Here is a 15,138-nt window from a genome sequence, read left to right on the forward strand (position 1 = left end):
TCAGTCCATCGCGTTATTCGGACATTTCTTCCTCGTATGACCTGTAAATAAGTAAAAAATGAAAAATATATAATATATAATATAAAAATATATAATTTAGATATGATAACAGATATAATTGAGGATATAAAATCTATTTTTGACACAGTTAAGAGAAAGAGAAAGAGAAAACAATATTTAAAAAGTTCTTTAAATATTACCTTCCAATCCGCAATTTCCACACTTTCTCTTGCCTCCGGTGAGTTTGGGTCTTTTAGGGGCATTGCTTTTTTGTGAAAATTTGCTACGTGCTTTATTTCCTATTCCTCTTGCAGTGGAATTGCTCCAGTCCGTGTGACTATCGTTGGTGTCATCTTCATCTGTCCATTTGAAAAAATTACAAGTGGAGTTTACACCCTTGGGACATCCATAAAATTGTCGTCCCTTATTAGGGCCATCTTTATGAACCGTTAACCTACAGAAACACGAATATTTTTACATATATTATATTAAAGATATAAGATCTGCTCTTTTTAGCTGAACTTTTTGCACGGTTCATCTTTTCTCACTTTCTCTCCAATAGAAAAGGAAGAAAGATGAACTATGCAAAAACTTTAGAACAGATCTATAGTTAATGTTAATGCAACAATAATAATTATGATTTCATCACTCATTAATTAATTATTAATTGACAATATATTAATATTAATATATTAATATTAATATATTAATATTAATATGGCCAGCCGAGAAAATTTATCGTTGGAGATTTTACTTACTTTCGAGCGGGCTGATTACAATTACACATAACATTATTCGTAGACGGATTTCCCCAATCGTTATTAGAAGTACCAGCACCAGAAAAATGAGCACTATCATTGTTTCTATTCCAGTTAGGTTCCCAAGTGGAATGTGCGCTCTCTGTGTTAGACTCGGCGCTGTCAGATCCCCACAAAAAAAAGTTACAACCGCTTCCCTGGGGTTTAGCGCATTTGTAAAACAGACGTCCTGAAATTGCAAATGTTATTCAAAGCGACTTATGTGACAAATCATAAACTTACATACAGTTACTCACCTTTATTTGGTCCATCTTTTCTAACTGTTAACTGGATCGCAGTCTCATGACAGTGACATATAATCTCAGCATTATTGTCTGTATTACCCCATATATCTTTTACATTATTCGTATTGCGAGAATTTCTGAACGTAGATTGATTTGCTCTGTTCCCTGGATTGTTGAAATCACTTGAATTAATCCAAGAAAAATGATTTTCTCTATTGTCCGATATTGTATTTCTATTGACAGTATTTGACAGTATTGACCTATTCGAGCTATTCGGCTGAGAAATATTAGAATTCTGATTTTGTGTGTTTGGTCTGCTGGATGATACGGTAGAAGTTCCAATCAAGCCAACATTGTTGTTATTTCGTACAAATCCTGTACTATTAGAAACTGGCTGGGTATTTCGTGATTGAAATGTATTTGAGGTAGATTGAGATGTACTTGAGGTGGAATTTAATGTATTTCTCGTATTATTGTGAGCAGTATAATTCGTTCTTCCAGTTTGTTTAATGCAATCTTCTTTAATGTTTAACATTTCGTTAAATATAGTATCACAGCCTATACAAGTTGTGTGAGAGGTACCGTACATGGGTATCACATTCCTGACTAATTTGAATTTTAATTTGTGTATATTTTCTGTACACTGAAAATATTAATCGTACACAAATTTAATAACTTATGAAAACATATATACTTATGTGAAACACATAAAGTACAGCGAGCAAAGATATTTACCCGATTGCATGTTTCATTTAAAACTTCAACATCTTCTACCGTTTCTGGAAACCAGATCACGTTGGTACATTCTGGATATCCCGTACAGGTGATATATTTTCCTCTGCCTTGTCGTCTCTGTTTTAGAACCATGTCAGAGCCACATTTTGGACATTTAAATATAGTACTAATCACTGGAGTATTAAGCTGTATTTGCTCGGTTTGAAGAGGTCTCTCATTAAGATAGTGTGCTAAAGAGTCGTCTATCAAATTGGCGCGTTCTATAGCCACTTGGAACACTTCGCGATATTTATTAATTTGATTTTGTAATACTTCATTTGGGTTTTTCTTACTTTCGCATATTCTATGATAATAAAATATGATAAAAACAGATTTATACATAACCATACAGAATAATAGTGAATTTGATTGAATGCACTAGTATGCATTCGTGCATATTAAAATCGTTGTATACTAATTTATATAAAGTGAAGTGCAAATATTTTAAATAAACGTTTTAAAATCATATAGAAATAAGTTGAACTTTAATCCATTTCTATTATGGTATGGGAAAAAGTTCGTGGCGTTTTTCCCGTTAGATGTAACGGAGAAAACGCCACGAACTTGTTCTCACACCTAATATATTTCAAACAATTATAAGTGGAAATTAAATTGATAAAAATTTCAAATAATAAGAATTTGTATTAAACACATATCTTCTTTACGTCAATTTATGTAAGACATTAATTAATGTGTACTAGTGTGCATCTAATTGGCTATAAGAGATTATTTAGTGATACATTAGGTTGGCTTACAATTGTAAATCTTTTTCTAAATCCGCACGCAAATGCGGCTTGGACATTTGAAAGCCCATATTATCGTAACCCATGACCAAACCAATTCCCAATTTGCCTGGCATAAAATGTTGAGTATCCGTTAAGCCCACATATTGCCTGGATTTGATGGTATCAATATGGTCAGCATGAGTAGCGTCCGTACCGATACCGTGTTTGTCCATTAATGCGATCAACTCAGCCTCGGTTAATAAATTTGGTGCTGAAGTTTTCTCTTCTACCATATCAATGCTAGTTGGTCGAAAAACTTGCCGCTGCTCATAAGAATGAATCTGCTTGTTACTCCATTTTTCGTATATGTATACATCGAGATAATTTTTCGTTATGATTTCAAGACCGTTAGCCTTGAACTTCTCTCCCGCTATATCAATTTCCACCGTTGTTTCTCGGCCCTCCGCATTCTTTGATAAACAAGCCAAAAAATGTCGAACCACAAATTCATAGACTTTCGCTTCGTTTCCTATTGATAAATTTGCAACTGACTAACACAGTCGAGTTAATGATAAATAACTCTTACAGAAATTTAATATCAAAAGGTGATTAATTGGTTATTTTGAATATTAAAAATATTATTTATCAATGCTTTTATTCAAAATAAGTAATTCCCAGCATTAAATTGGCCAACAGATATTAGATTTCTATAAAAGAAGACTATAAGTACTATAAACGGACCATATAAATTGTCGGTATACTTTATAGGATGAATAGGAGGATGCGCTTGATCGCTTTTCTTTCCTTGTCTGGGAGTTATTCCAGATTCCAGTAAATTTTGTGCAAAGTTACCCCATTCCTGATTGTTTATTTGTTGTTCCACTAAAGATCTTAGATTCAATTCCTTCGGAAATATATTCGTTTCCGTGCGTGGGTAACTAATGAAACCTTGGGTATATAATCTCTCCGCTATCCTCATTGTCTCCTTTGCGTTTATGCGTAACTTACGAGAGCCTTGCTTCTCCAATTCCTGAATTGATAATTTTTTAAATAAAATATTAAATATCTCGCAACTTAAATACATCTTAACTTAGTTACTTACAATAGTATCCAGAGGTAAAGGTCTCCATTTGCTTTTTGGTTTGCATGTTACTTTCTCCACTGTAGCTTCCGGCTGTTCTAAACAAATGTCCAGAAATATTTGGCAAGGCATTTTTTCAAACAATCTTACTCTAACCCATTTGAATTCTACAGATATCCCTTCGCGATCGTCCATCACTTTTAGTTTCCAATATGGTTCAGATTTGAAGCGATCGATGGCAAGAAACCTCTCGACTACAAATCCAAGCGTTGGAAACTGACAGCTTCCATAACTGATGAGCAGATCTCCAAGAATGTTGGGAAATACTTTCTGTAATCTTAAGGTCTGAAACCTCGTGAACGCAGCACCTGTCAATATGTTTGTCAATTAGAAGTTTATAACAATAAAGTTATAAAGTTACAGCTCAATCATTCTAATTAATGACATTTAATGAAAGTAGTACCTATTCGTAAATCTAATTCACTTCTTACGTCTACGGCATCACTCATCGCCTTATCTGGCTGTGCCAAATTTTGCAGAGCTCTTTCAACAGACGATCTCGTAATTTCTGAGAATTTTGCTCTAAAACATTAAAAGGACATATATTACAAATCTTGTTAAAAATGTGTAACACAAAAAATAGTTGCGTTCAGCAAAGAAAACTAATCAGTGAGTGAGAACTCAGTGATTCTTTAATGATTGGTTCTTGTCTTTAATTATTCGCTGGATCTAAAGGTAGGAATCATATTAAAGAACATTAAGCGCTACTGATCAGTTTCCTCTAAACACAACCAAAGTGTTAACAATTACCTGTATACACGAATATTAGGCTTGATTGCTTGACAGACTTGAATAACCTCAAAACCTATGTTCTCTCCCTCTCTGTCACAATCTGTCCAAATAATCAATGCATTGCAGAATCGTGCTTCTCGTTCCAAGGTTTTCTTAATATTTTCATGATTCTCTTCCACGCACCGCTTAAATACTGGAGCATCGAATAAGTTTAATGGATGACAGCTGTGCCATTTACGATAAGCGTTTGTAAAATCATAGTTTAATAAATGGCCAGACACAGATGTCATCAGCATTTGGCAGTTTTGGCCCCATAGTTGTACGTTAAATTCGAAGATTTTGTTGTACTTGGAAAAACCTTCTCTCTACAAAAAATAAAATCATTAGTATCTGTTTCTATCAAAATATTTAATTTATTTTTTATCTTTCTCTTTTGTAGTTATAAGAAAATGATAGGAAGAATAAATTAAACCAAGATTAAAATTAATCTATATTAATAATGGATATAAAAAATATATTTCTCCCTCGGTTTATAAATAATATTAATATTAATATAAATATTAAATGTAAATAAAGAGATTATATATTGAATAACATGTATAAATAAAGTATAAAAATTAATTGACAAAGCAAGACAGTAGTCAACACTGATTTGATTCCTAATTTGAGTAATATATTCAACATAATAAAATTAATAAATAAATGTAAACAATAAGCAGATGTTAAAATATTTTCAAATTATGAATGTATAATAATTAAAAAATGAAAAGTTAGACTAGGTTTATCTGATTTGAGCTCTAAAGTCAAAATACAAAGCCAAAAGCAAAAAAGTAATTTAGGTAAGATTTTAGAGATTGTAAAGTATTGATACTTGTCTGATCGACACTTAGCAATACTTTACAGTCCATGAAATCTTTCTTTGTTCTTTTTCAAAGAATTTTGAACTAGTTTTGAACTAATGCAATATGTTAGAGTGAAACAAACTATACCTGTCTCACTTTAACTTACTGCATCAGTATATATCAATTCAGAACTTAATGTGGAAAAAGAACAAGCCTTATTTACATTGAACTTTTTACATCTTTTTTGGCTCTGGAGCTCAAATTGGACAGACCTAAATTAGATAGAAAAGAATACAATGCAAATGTTACATTATGATATAATTCTGACAAGTTGTAACTGTTACAAGATAAAATATGAATAGAATAGAATAGAATTTTATTGTACTTCAGCATATTTACAGCCAAGAAGGGGACTTAGTTTATATAAAATTTTTAACTCATCCATACAAGATAAAATATGATTGAATAACGAGAAGTAAGCGAATGATAATTAAGAATTATTACTGAGAAAACGCTCTATTCATATAAATAAATAAATGCTTACCTTTCTGCTGGTACCGTGCGATAAATAACCAGCAATATTTTTAGCAGCATCAGGTTTTTCAGCAACATTGAGGACCTTCATGATGCTCTTTGAACAGTATTGTTTTAATAAGCAAAATGTATAACCAAGGTTTTTGCTAAATAAGTTGCTAGCTTTGCTTTTCAGACCATAATATATCGTACAATTCAATGCGATGGTATAAGACTTAAAAAAGGCCATTACATGATTTTGGCATTGTTGACAATTTTCCGCCTTGAAGATTATAAATTTACTACTTAAACACTCAATTTTTTAATAAACAACAATAAATGATGTATCAATACGCGATTTATCTATTTTAGTTGCGTTACTGGAATGACTAAATCGATAGAAAATAAACGTCCACTTCCATGTTCTATCGCGTAATTTTTTACACAGCTCATCAATAGCGAGACCAAACCTCGCTCCAAAATTCTGTTTACATATCGATCTATGCACATGTATGACACAAGAAACCGAATATATTTTTCAACGTGCAAGAAGTGCAAAAAGTTCAACTGAAAAAAACAAAGTGAAAATTGATGGCAGAAAGTCGAAGATGATTGGCCGACGTGTCAGTCATGTTCAACATTTTCTGTTCTGATGACCAATCGACACATTCGATAACAAATCCAAAAATAATCGATTCATAGATCGCATTGCTTGAAATCCCTCAAAATTTTTTTTTTATTTAAAATGACAATTTAATAAAATTTATTTATTAAAATAACAACATAATACATAAAATAACATAATTATAATAATATAATAATATGTATAATATATTTAAGCGTGAAAAAGGGAAAAAGCGAAGAAGCTAAGTGCATAAAGTGCAAGTAACACGAACTTTATATTGCTTGCATTTTACATCCTTTCGCGCTTTTCGCTCTTTAATAATATTATTACATTACAATTATAATTATATTATTATTATATCCATCTCCCTCGAGGAGAGGTAGAAAATTTTAAATAATTAAATTAATGTACATAACACTGGTACAATTTAGTGGAAATCGATTTATGTATTTTCAGTGTATTAATAAATAATTTAATCCTTTTAATTACATATTCTGTTGTCAAGGTATCCTCATAATTTTCAAATGATTAAATTATTTTTATACTAAAAATACGTGAATTAATGCATTCAATTGCACTCAATGCGCACCAATGTTGCACTAGGTTTCTCAGTGGAAAACCGTAGTGATTTTGCATTTTGTGGGTTTTGGAAGTGAGAAATCACTAAATTGCAGAACGTAGAAAGAACTTGGGAGCAGTGGAGAGTGCGGACGTCCCTCGTTGTTTTTTGCACAATAACTTTCGATCCAATGTGGATTTTTCTCAGGACACACGCACGTGGGTATCAATTGCTGAGTGTCGCGTTACGCTATTATATCACGTTACGTCATCGTCGCGTCTCCGACGAGTAGTCGAGAGATCCGCTCGCGTAAAAGTCGAAACGCGTATACACGTACATACACGTCAGGTTTCTTGTTTTGTCACGACGGATTGTATTCTCTTCTCTCCCCCGAACGGTTCGACAATCCGGCCCAAAACGCGATGTTCCAGATATCGTAAGACGCTGATGGTTAACGGTCGTATATTATACATGTTTCTCGGAGAAAGGAAAGGTCACGGAAATCTGACGTGTCGTATCACATTAAGCGTTACGTTGTGTCGTGTCACGTCATGTCATTGAACGATCGTTTCTACGATCGTGTTTAATTTGCATAATTAATGGACACACAATTACGATTATCATGGTGAAAAACTTTTAGAAATTTTTGTACGAATTGGAACACTTCAAAAAAACAAAGTACATCTTTTTTCAGAATTATATATATATATATATATATATATATATATGTGTGTTATATATATATATATATATATATATATATATATATATATACATGTGAATTCTGAAATTCTAAGATTTCTATAAATTAAAAAAATATCATCAATATCAATATATATATATATATAAATTACATAAAATTTCTTTAGATTTTATTAGTGCATTTTGTTTCACGATTAATATACATGATGTATTATTTTATCCTTATTATTCCAAATATTAAAAAAGGTTTTACTTTCCAAGTAAAACAAGTCATTATGATATCAAAATGATTCCAAAATAATCATTAAAAGTCATTTTCCAATTATTCATGACATTTTAATGTCATTTTAACGTTATCGTGACTTGTTGTTCTGCTTAGGTCATTGTATATTATGTGAAATAAAACACATCCTAAGATTTTAAGAAATTACAGAATGAGAAATCTTAGAAATTTTAGAATATTTTAGAATTATATTAAGAATTTTAGAAGAGATCTTCGTACATTTTTTCGGTATTTCTGAAATGTTCCAATTTGTGTAAAAAAAATCTGAAAAATTTTCTAAAAGATTATAAAATTATTCAAAAATTCTGAAATCTTATTAAATTTATATAAAAATTCTAAAAAATATTGAAAATTTTCAGAAAAATATTCATCAGGACGGACAGAAACATGATCTAAAATTGGAAGAATAATCTCGTTTTGCAAACAGATCAATTTTTCATACATTTCGTTTTTTTTTTCCTTTTCATATGCACGATATGAACTTTATCGTCCACATATATTTGTTTATTAATCTGCAATCAGAATTATTTACAAATGAGAGAAGATCAAATGTTTTCTCTTTGATTTTATGTATTTAATTGTTAGATCTGATGAAAAATTCAAGAATTTTATTTGGAGGAATTTATGGAGAAATTTCACAAAAAATATTTAGTTTGCTATTTATAATCATGAATACTTAAAAAACTATGCGATAATCTTTTGCAACGTGTCATTTAATGTAGGATTAGAAAATCCAATTCTAATTGTCAAAAATCAAGTCCAATTTGATATAAGATTATAGTATATTAATTAATACAGTCTTGACTATAAGCCATAAATATATAATGCATCCAACATTTTGCATTGTTGCATTTTCTTACAAAAGAAAGTAGTAAAAGCTACAAAAGAACCAACAAAGCATTAAAAATTGTAAAAATAAATATTTTTTAATAAAATTGTTTTTTAATCTATTTTTCTTTAGATTCTTTAGATTCTCTAGAATGTTTGCGTTAATTTGTTGTGCTTCATACTTATGGCCCAGACTATATATTTGTTCTGAGTCCTCGAAATTTTCGTTTCAGCTTTTTCCAAAATTTCATAAACGTACGATCTGTTGATAATACAAATTTTGTTAAAATATATATAAGTTGAAGTGTTATAATTATATCTTTTTAAAACTTTCATATTTATTAATTATATAATATAAAATTCATAAATATTTTATGTATTTTAGCAATAGAGGACCGTTTTTGACTTCCCTTGCTTGATTCGTGGCTGTTTTTAAAATACCAAACATGACGGAGGACATGTTGGGTGCAGACATCTGTAGGGTCTGTCGATCCGAAGGCCTCGCAGACAGACCCCTGTTTCATCCTTGCATATGCACAGGCAGCATTAAATGGATACATCAGGAATGTCTAGTGCAGTGGATGCGCTATTCGCGCAAGGAATACTGCGAACTCTGTGGTTACCGTTTTTCATTCACACCTATATACAGTCCAGATATGCCACGACGTTTACCACTAAGAGATGTCATAGGCGGTTTATTCTCAAGCATTGTTACCGCCGTGAAATACTGGTTACATTACACACTGGTAGCGATCGCGTGGCTGGGAGTCGTTCCATTAACTGCGTGTCGCACATATAGAGCTCTCTTCAGCGGGCCGCTTGATTTAGTTCGGGTAAATGAAGGAAATGCAAAATTAGATTTGTCATATGATAAATTTTTCAAGCATGTTAATTGATTGCAAAATAGAGAGGTTCTTAAATCTTTTTAGCCAACAGGAAAAATTTATCATATGACAAATATATGACATATGAGACGTTAGCTGAAGCTTAGATTAGAAATTGAAATTAACTAATCAGACGAAAAGCAAATCAATATCAAGTTTAGTAAATTTTTCTTTGATTAGTTAAATTAAATCTCGCTCTCAATCTCAATCTATAATCTGATATGGGCTGATATCATAATAAATGATCTTAACTTTAATACACACGGAAAAACAAAATTAATAGCATTATTAGTAATTATAAGTAGAAATTAGACAGATAAGAATAAAACAAATAAGAGAAATAGTCCTACCTTCGCTTGAATTGGATTTTGATGTCTAATAATATTTATATGCAAATTGATAATATTTATTTTCAAAAATTGCTATGAGCTAATACTGTTAATATACCTATTTATTTTTTTCGTGCAGGAAAGTTTGCAATTTAAAAATTAATACTAACAAATTTAATATTGAAATTATGTATTTGCAGATAATGTCGTTACCGATGGATATGCTTTCCACCGAAAGTATATCGTCGGATGTGTTTCACGGTTGTTTCGTAGTTACTTGCACTTTGTTCGCGTTTATCGGCCTGGTATGGCTACGCGAGCAAATTTTACATGCGGGCGGCCCCGACTGGCTTGAAAGAGATATACAACTGCCCCCAGTTGACAATCCCCCACAAGCAAACGCACAACGACCACAACAACCTCAGGAACAACGTGCTATGCCACAAGAAGTCCAGGACAACAATAATGTTCCTCCTTTCATTGATCCACCTATTCCTCAAGAAGGGGAGTTACATGAAGGTAATTTGACAAAATGAGATAGACTTTCAGACTTTTAAAAATGATAAAGTGTTATAATAACATGACAAAATTTATATAGTTATTATAACGTAAAATGATAGTGTCTTGCCTTACAAAAATTTTAAAGGCACTGGAAAGCATTGAACTGCTTTTAATACTCAAAATAAGTAATTAATCATCTTGCAGTATTAAATTAATTAATTAGTATTAAATAGGATTTTTTTCATTCAATCAAATCATAGATCAACGTCCCATATATCGAGAAGTAGCAGAAAACTTGGCCAATAATCCACGAATTGGCGAACCCGAAGATCTGGTGAGAGATGTACAAGCACCAGCTCCTCCCATACCACCCCTTCCAATCAGGGATGAACTCGGCGTAGATGGTGGACAGGCGAATGGCGCGGGTGGCGAGCGTTGGGCGAGAGGACATGCAGTGCAGGCCCATGTAGTAGGTCAGGCGCAGGGTGAAGCCGAGGAGGCCAACTGGAATCCTATGGAGTGGGACAGACCAGCTGAAGAATTAACTTGGGAGCGTCTCTTAGGATTGGACGGATCTCTTGTCTTTCTTGAACATGTCTTCTGGGTTGTGTCCCTAAACACCTTATTTATCATGGTGAGTTTATATATAGGATATTCCAAAAATCGTGTTATAACTGAAAAGGAGGTGATTTCTTATACAGGGTATCCCAAAATTTTTTGCCAAGTGTGCAGATAGATGGATTAAACTGAGTCGAAAAATTTCTACCAATCTTTGCAATTTTCGCAATAGTTAACAAGATATCAATTATTAAAAATTGTCAAATATTGGTCTTTAATAATTTTTTTCTCAAATACTATCAACTTTACAAAAAATAATAACTTTACAAAAAAAACTGCAAGAAACAAAAATTGTTTATTTTCTTCTCATAGAACTCTAAGAACGTTTTCAATTTTTATCAACTTTTTACTGCATTTTCTTTTATTTTATATATATATATATATATATATATATATATGTGCATGTATATACACATATATTGGCAACTATTTTTACCAACATGAGAAAATATGGTATTAAAAAATTCTCAAAAAAATTCTCATAACTTTATGAAAAGAAAATAAACATTTTCTGTAAAGTTGATAGTGTTTGAATAAAAAATGATTGAAAATCAATGCTCAGCGATATTTAATAATTAATATCTTGTTAATTATTGTGAAAATTACAAAATGGTAGAGGATTTTTTAATTTAATTGAAAATTATATAAATATTATAAATAATTCAGTCTATCTACAGTTCACTCTATCTATACAAAAGCGCTTGGCAAAAAAATTGCGAGACACTCTGTATAAAAACAAGTAAAAAATATAGAACAAAAGTTTGTTCATGTAGAATTTTGTTTTTGAAAAAAATCGAGTTTGATTGTTAAGTACATGTATTGAGTAGCACTTGACAATTTTCTCGATTCACCTAATCTCATTCATCGCTAATTCGTCAGTCTGATTTTTCGTAACTTAAAATAATAAGTAATTTTAATAATATTTATTTTATTAGATAATTAAAAAATTGTTGAAATTTCGCCCTTCATGTAACAAATAAATTCTTGCTTGATGAATTAAAGACATGTGAAGTGATAGTAATGTATTCAAATTCTTCATTTTTTCGAATGGTTATATGATAATTATCTCTTAATTGAAAACGATATTCAATTTTTTTGAAAATAAAGTTCTATATGGAAAAGTTGTATTCTATATTTTTCACTTATTTTTACATGAGAAACTCACTTCTTTCTCGATTGTACACACTTTCCAGAACCTTGTATATGCATATTGACTAATTAATGTGTATTTTTTTACGAGTATTATATAGTATTATATAAAACTAATTTTTCTTTCCTTTTTTTTACCTCTTGTATTAATGTATTTTTCAGGTATTCGCTTTCTGTCCGTATCATATCGGTCAATTAACGATAGCGGGATTGGGTCTGCAAGAACATGCAGCTGCATCACATTTTGAAGGCTTAGTGACCACATTATGCGGCTACTGCGTTATCGGAGTTTGTCTGGTGGTCCTTCACACTCTCGCTGCACTATTAGGCTTTCAGCGTTCCCAGCGAATTTTAGGACTTTGCTACGTTATTGTCAAAGTCTCTTTACTCTCTGTTGTGGAGATCGGCGTACTTCCATTAGTTTGCGGTTGGTGGCTAGACATTTGCTCGTTGGCAATGTTTGATGCTACACTCAGAGATAGAGAATCCTCGTTCAGACTCGCTCCTGGCACATCCATGTTTATCCATTGGTTAGTGGGAATGGTTTACATATATTATTTCGCTTCGTTTATTCTTCTCTTACGTGAGGTCCTGCGACCTGGAGTTCTCTGGTTTCTACGAAATCTGAATGATCCTGATTTCTCCCCTATACAAGAAATGATACATCTTCCCATATTGCGGCACGTACGCCGATTAGTCGCGTCTGCAATCATATTCGGCACGGCAATTTTACTGATGCTGTGGCTGCCCGTGAAAATCCTAAGATGGGCTTGGCCGGGATTTTTACCCTACACTGTGACTGTACAAAGCGAAGCTCAGGTAAGATAAACAACAATGTTTATTTTACTCTTTTCTGTTGCGATGATTAAATAAGTTGTGTTCTCTAAATTTTAGGTCAGCGAGCTTTCGTTGGAGCTACTTTTATTGCAAGTGATCCTTCCTGCATTACTTGAGCAGTCACACACGCGAACGTGGTTGAAAGCTCTAGTAAGAGCATGGTGTCGTGTAGTAGCGTGGATGCTGGATCTGCAATCGTATCTTCTACGAGATCAGGCGGATGATCCAGGACCGGCGGTAATCGAGGAACCGCAACATCCGGATTTGGGCGCTGCGCATCAAGCGCTACTACAGAGGGAGGGGCCCACGGGATTTCAACCTTATGTCAGACCGCGATGGTTCCCCGCGAGATTAGTCGGGCTTCTATTTTGTGTTTGCATATCCCTCGTGATCGCCAGTCTAGTCGCTATGACGCTACCCGTGTGGCTGGGACGTAGAGTGATGGCGTTGTGGATGGTAGGCGCACCTGCTCCGTCGCCACCTGTATTGCCGCCTACATTAACTGGATCTGGTAAGTTGAAGTTATTCGTTTTTCTTTTTATAAAAAAGTGCAATTTTAAGAAAAAATATTACGGATCTTGCAAAATATTCATTTTCGTACTTATTTTGATGAATTTTTATACATATGTGAATTTACATATATACATATTCATACTCTATTTTGTAAACTGTGCACCGATTTCATTTTTTGAAATGCAATCTTAAACTGAAGCTGTGATAATAATATCACAAATAAAATTGACAAGTAATTTAATGATATTAATATTAATAAAAACTGTTTTAAAAAAACTAAAAAATTTATTACGAAAAATATTACTTTAACCAGAATTCGAACCTGGATATGTATAAAAATTCACAAAATATTATTTAGTACTAACTCGATATTCATAATCCGTTCTTATATTTAAGACTTTAAGATGTCATAAGTAATCACAGAGTTATATTAGCATCTTAAGATTATATTACATTACTCAAGAAGGTTTTGAAAACAGATTATGAACACCTAAGATCTACTTAACTTGAATAAGCATTTTCGTATTTAGTTTTGTATTCATATAATATTCAGTCTAATATTATATATTCATTTTGAAACTTTGTATTACTTATAATTTTTTACTTATAATTTTTTACTTTTCTTTTAGATGGTGGCGAGACTGTAGGTCCTTTATCCGGAAGAGTACACGAAGTATACACAATAGCCTGCGGGACGTATGTATGTTGGGCCGCAGCTCGAGGCTTAGCATTGGCGTTCTCCTGGTTGCCTCGCGGCCGAAGAGCCATTATAGACCGGATCAAGCACTGGGCGATCTTGGCTGTGAAAGCTTCAGTAGCGTTCGTGCTACTTGTCGGAGTTATACCGCTTCTATTCGGTCTTCTTCTTGAATTAGTAGTGGTAGTTCCATTACGTGTCCCGTTAGAGCAAAATCCCATTTTATTCATCTGGCAAGATTGGGCCTTGGGCGTATTGTATACGAAAATAGCTACCGCCGTAACGATGATGGGACCGGATTGGCGAATACGTCTCGCTATAGAGCGAGCTTACAATGAAGGAATAAGGGAAATGGATTTGAAATTTGTCATCAAGGAATTAGCAGCTCCTGTCATATGTTGTTTCGGCCTTGCTCTCGCGGTTCCTTATGCCGTGGCCTATGGAATAGTTCCACTTCTTGTGACTAATTTACAGACCCAGATCCTTATCGCCAGACGTCTATATCCTTTCCTTCTTTTAGTAAATCTGGTCTGCGCATTGATTTGCTTTCAGATACGTCAGTTTAAAAAGTTGTACGAGCATATTAAGAATGACAAGTATCTCGTGGGGCAAAGGCTCGTGAATTATGAGCATCGTAATAAATCGCAGACCCAACAGCATCAATCACCAAGATCGAGCTAACGGTGTCAATAGGCATAATATTGTTACGGGCGGAAACGGATTAGGATTAGCTTCGTGTACATTCTTTAAGATTTACTTACTGATTGATAATTTATATTATATATATATATATATATATATATATATATATATATACACACACACATATATATATATATATAGT

General features: G+C 32.7%; 2 protein-coding genes across 2 annotated transcripts; one reads left to right on the forward strand and one right to left on the reverse strand.

Annotated features, from left to right (window-relative positions):
- LOC105621056 (DNA topoisomerase 3-alpha-like) lies at positions 1–6,019 on the reverse strand. The gene is made up of 11 exons (XM_012202531.1): positions 5,801–6,019; positions 4,433–4,779; positions 4,086–4,204; positions 3,644–3,990; positions 3,283–3,571; positions 2,572–3,070; positions 1,778–2,120; positions 1,055–1,685; positions 759–987; positions 201–454; positions 1–41 (listed from the first exon to the last, which is right to left on the reverse strand). Exons 1-11 carry the CDS (start codon positions 6,017–6,019, stop codon positions 1–3), a joined length of 3,318 nt encoding a protein of 1,105 aa, XP_012057921.1.
- Positions 6,020–9,212: 3,193 nt separating this feature from the next.
- On the forward strand, positions 9,213–14,975 carry LOC105621068 (E3 ubiquitin-protein ligase MARCH6). Its single transcript, XM_012202542.1, has 6 exons — positions 9,213–9,599; positions 10,180–10,498; positions 10,741–11,114; positions 12,410–13,066; positions 13,142–13,595; positions 14,227–14,975. The coding sequence occupies exons 1-6, from the start codon at positions 9,213–9,215 to the stop codon at positions 14,973–14,975; spliced, it is 2,940 nt and encodes a 979-aa protein (XP_012057932.1).
- The last annotated feature ends 163 nt before the right edge of the window (positions 14,976–15,138 follow it).

This window comes from Atta cephalotes (genome assembly GCF_000143395.1).
Source record: "Atta cephalotes unplaced genomic scaffold scaffold00002, whole genome shotgun sequence".
Classification (NCBI taxonomy): domain Eukaryota; kingdom Metazoa; phylum Arthropoda; class Insecta; order Hymenoptera; family Formicidae; genus Atta; species Atta cephalotes.

Bases quoted from the DNA above. Each gene is read 5' to 3' on its own strand.
- LOC105621056 (XM_012202531.1), bottom strand. From the start codon at position 6,019: ATGGCCTTTTTTAAGTCTTATACCATCGCATTGAATTGTACGATATAT. The intron at 3,572-3,643 runs GTAAGTAACTAA...TTATCAATTCAG, and splicing joins CTTTACCTCTGGATACTATT to GAATTGGAGAAGCAAGGCTC. The intron at 42-200 runs GTAATATTTAAA...ACTTATTTACAG, and splicing joins TGGAAATTGCGGATTGGAAG to GTCATACGAGGAAGAAATGT.
- LOC105621068 (XM_012202542.1), top strand. From the start codon at position 9,213: ATGACGGAGGACATGTTGGGTGCAGACATCTGTAGGGTCTGTCGATCC. The intron at 9,600-10,179 runs GTAAATGAAGGA...ATGTATTTGCAG, and splicing joins GGCCGCTTGATTTAGTTCGG to ATAATGTCGTTACCGATGGA. The intron at 13,067-13,141 runs GTAAGATAAACA...TCTAAATTTTAG, and splicing joins CTGTACAAAGCGAAGCTCAG to GTCAGCGAGCTTTCGTTGGA.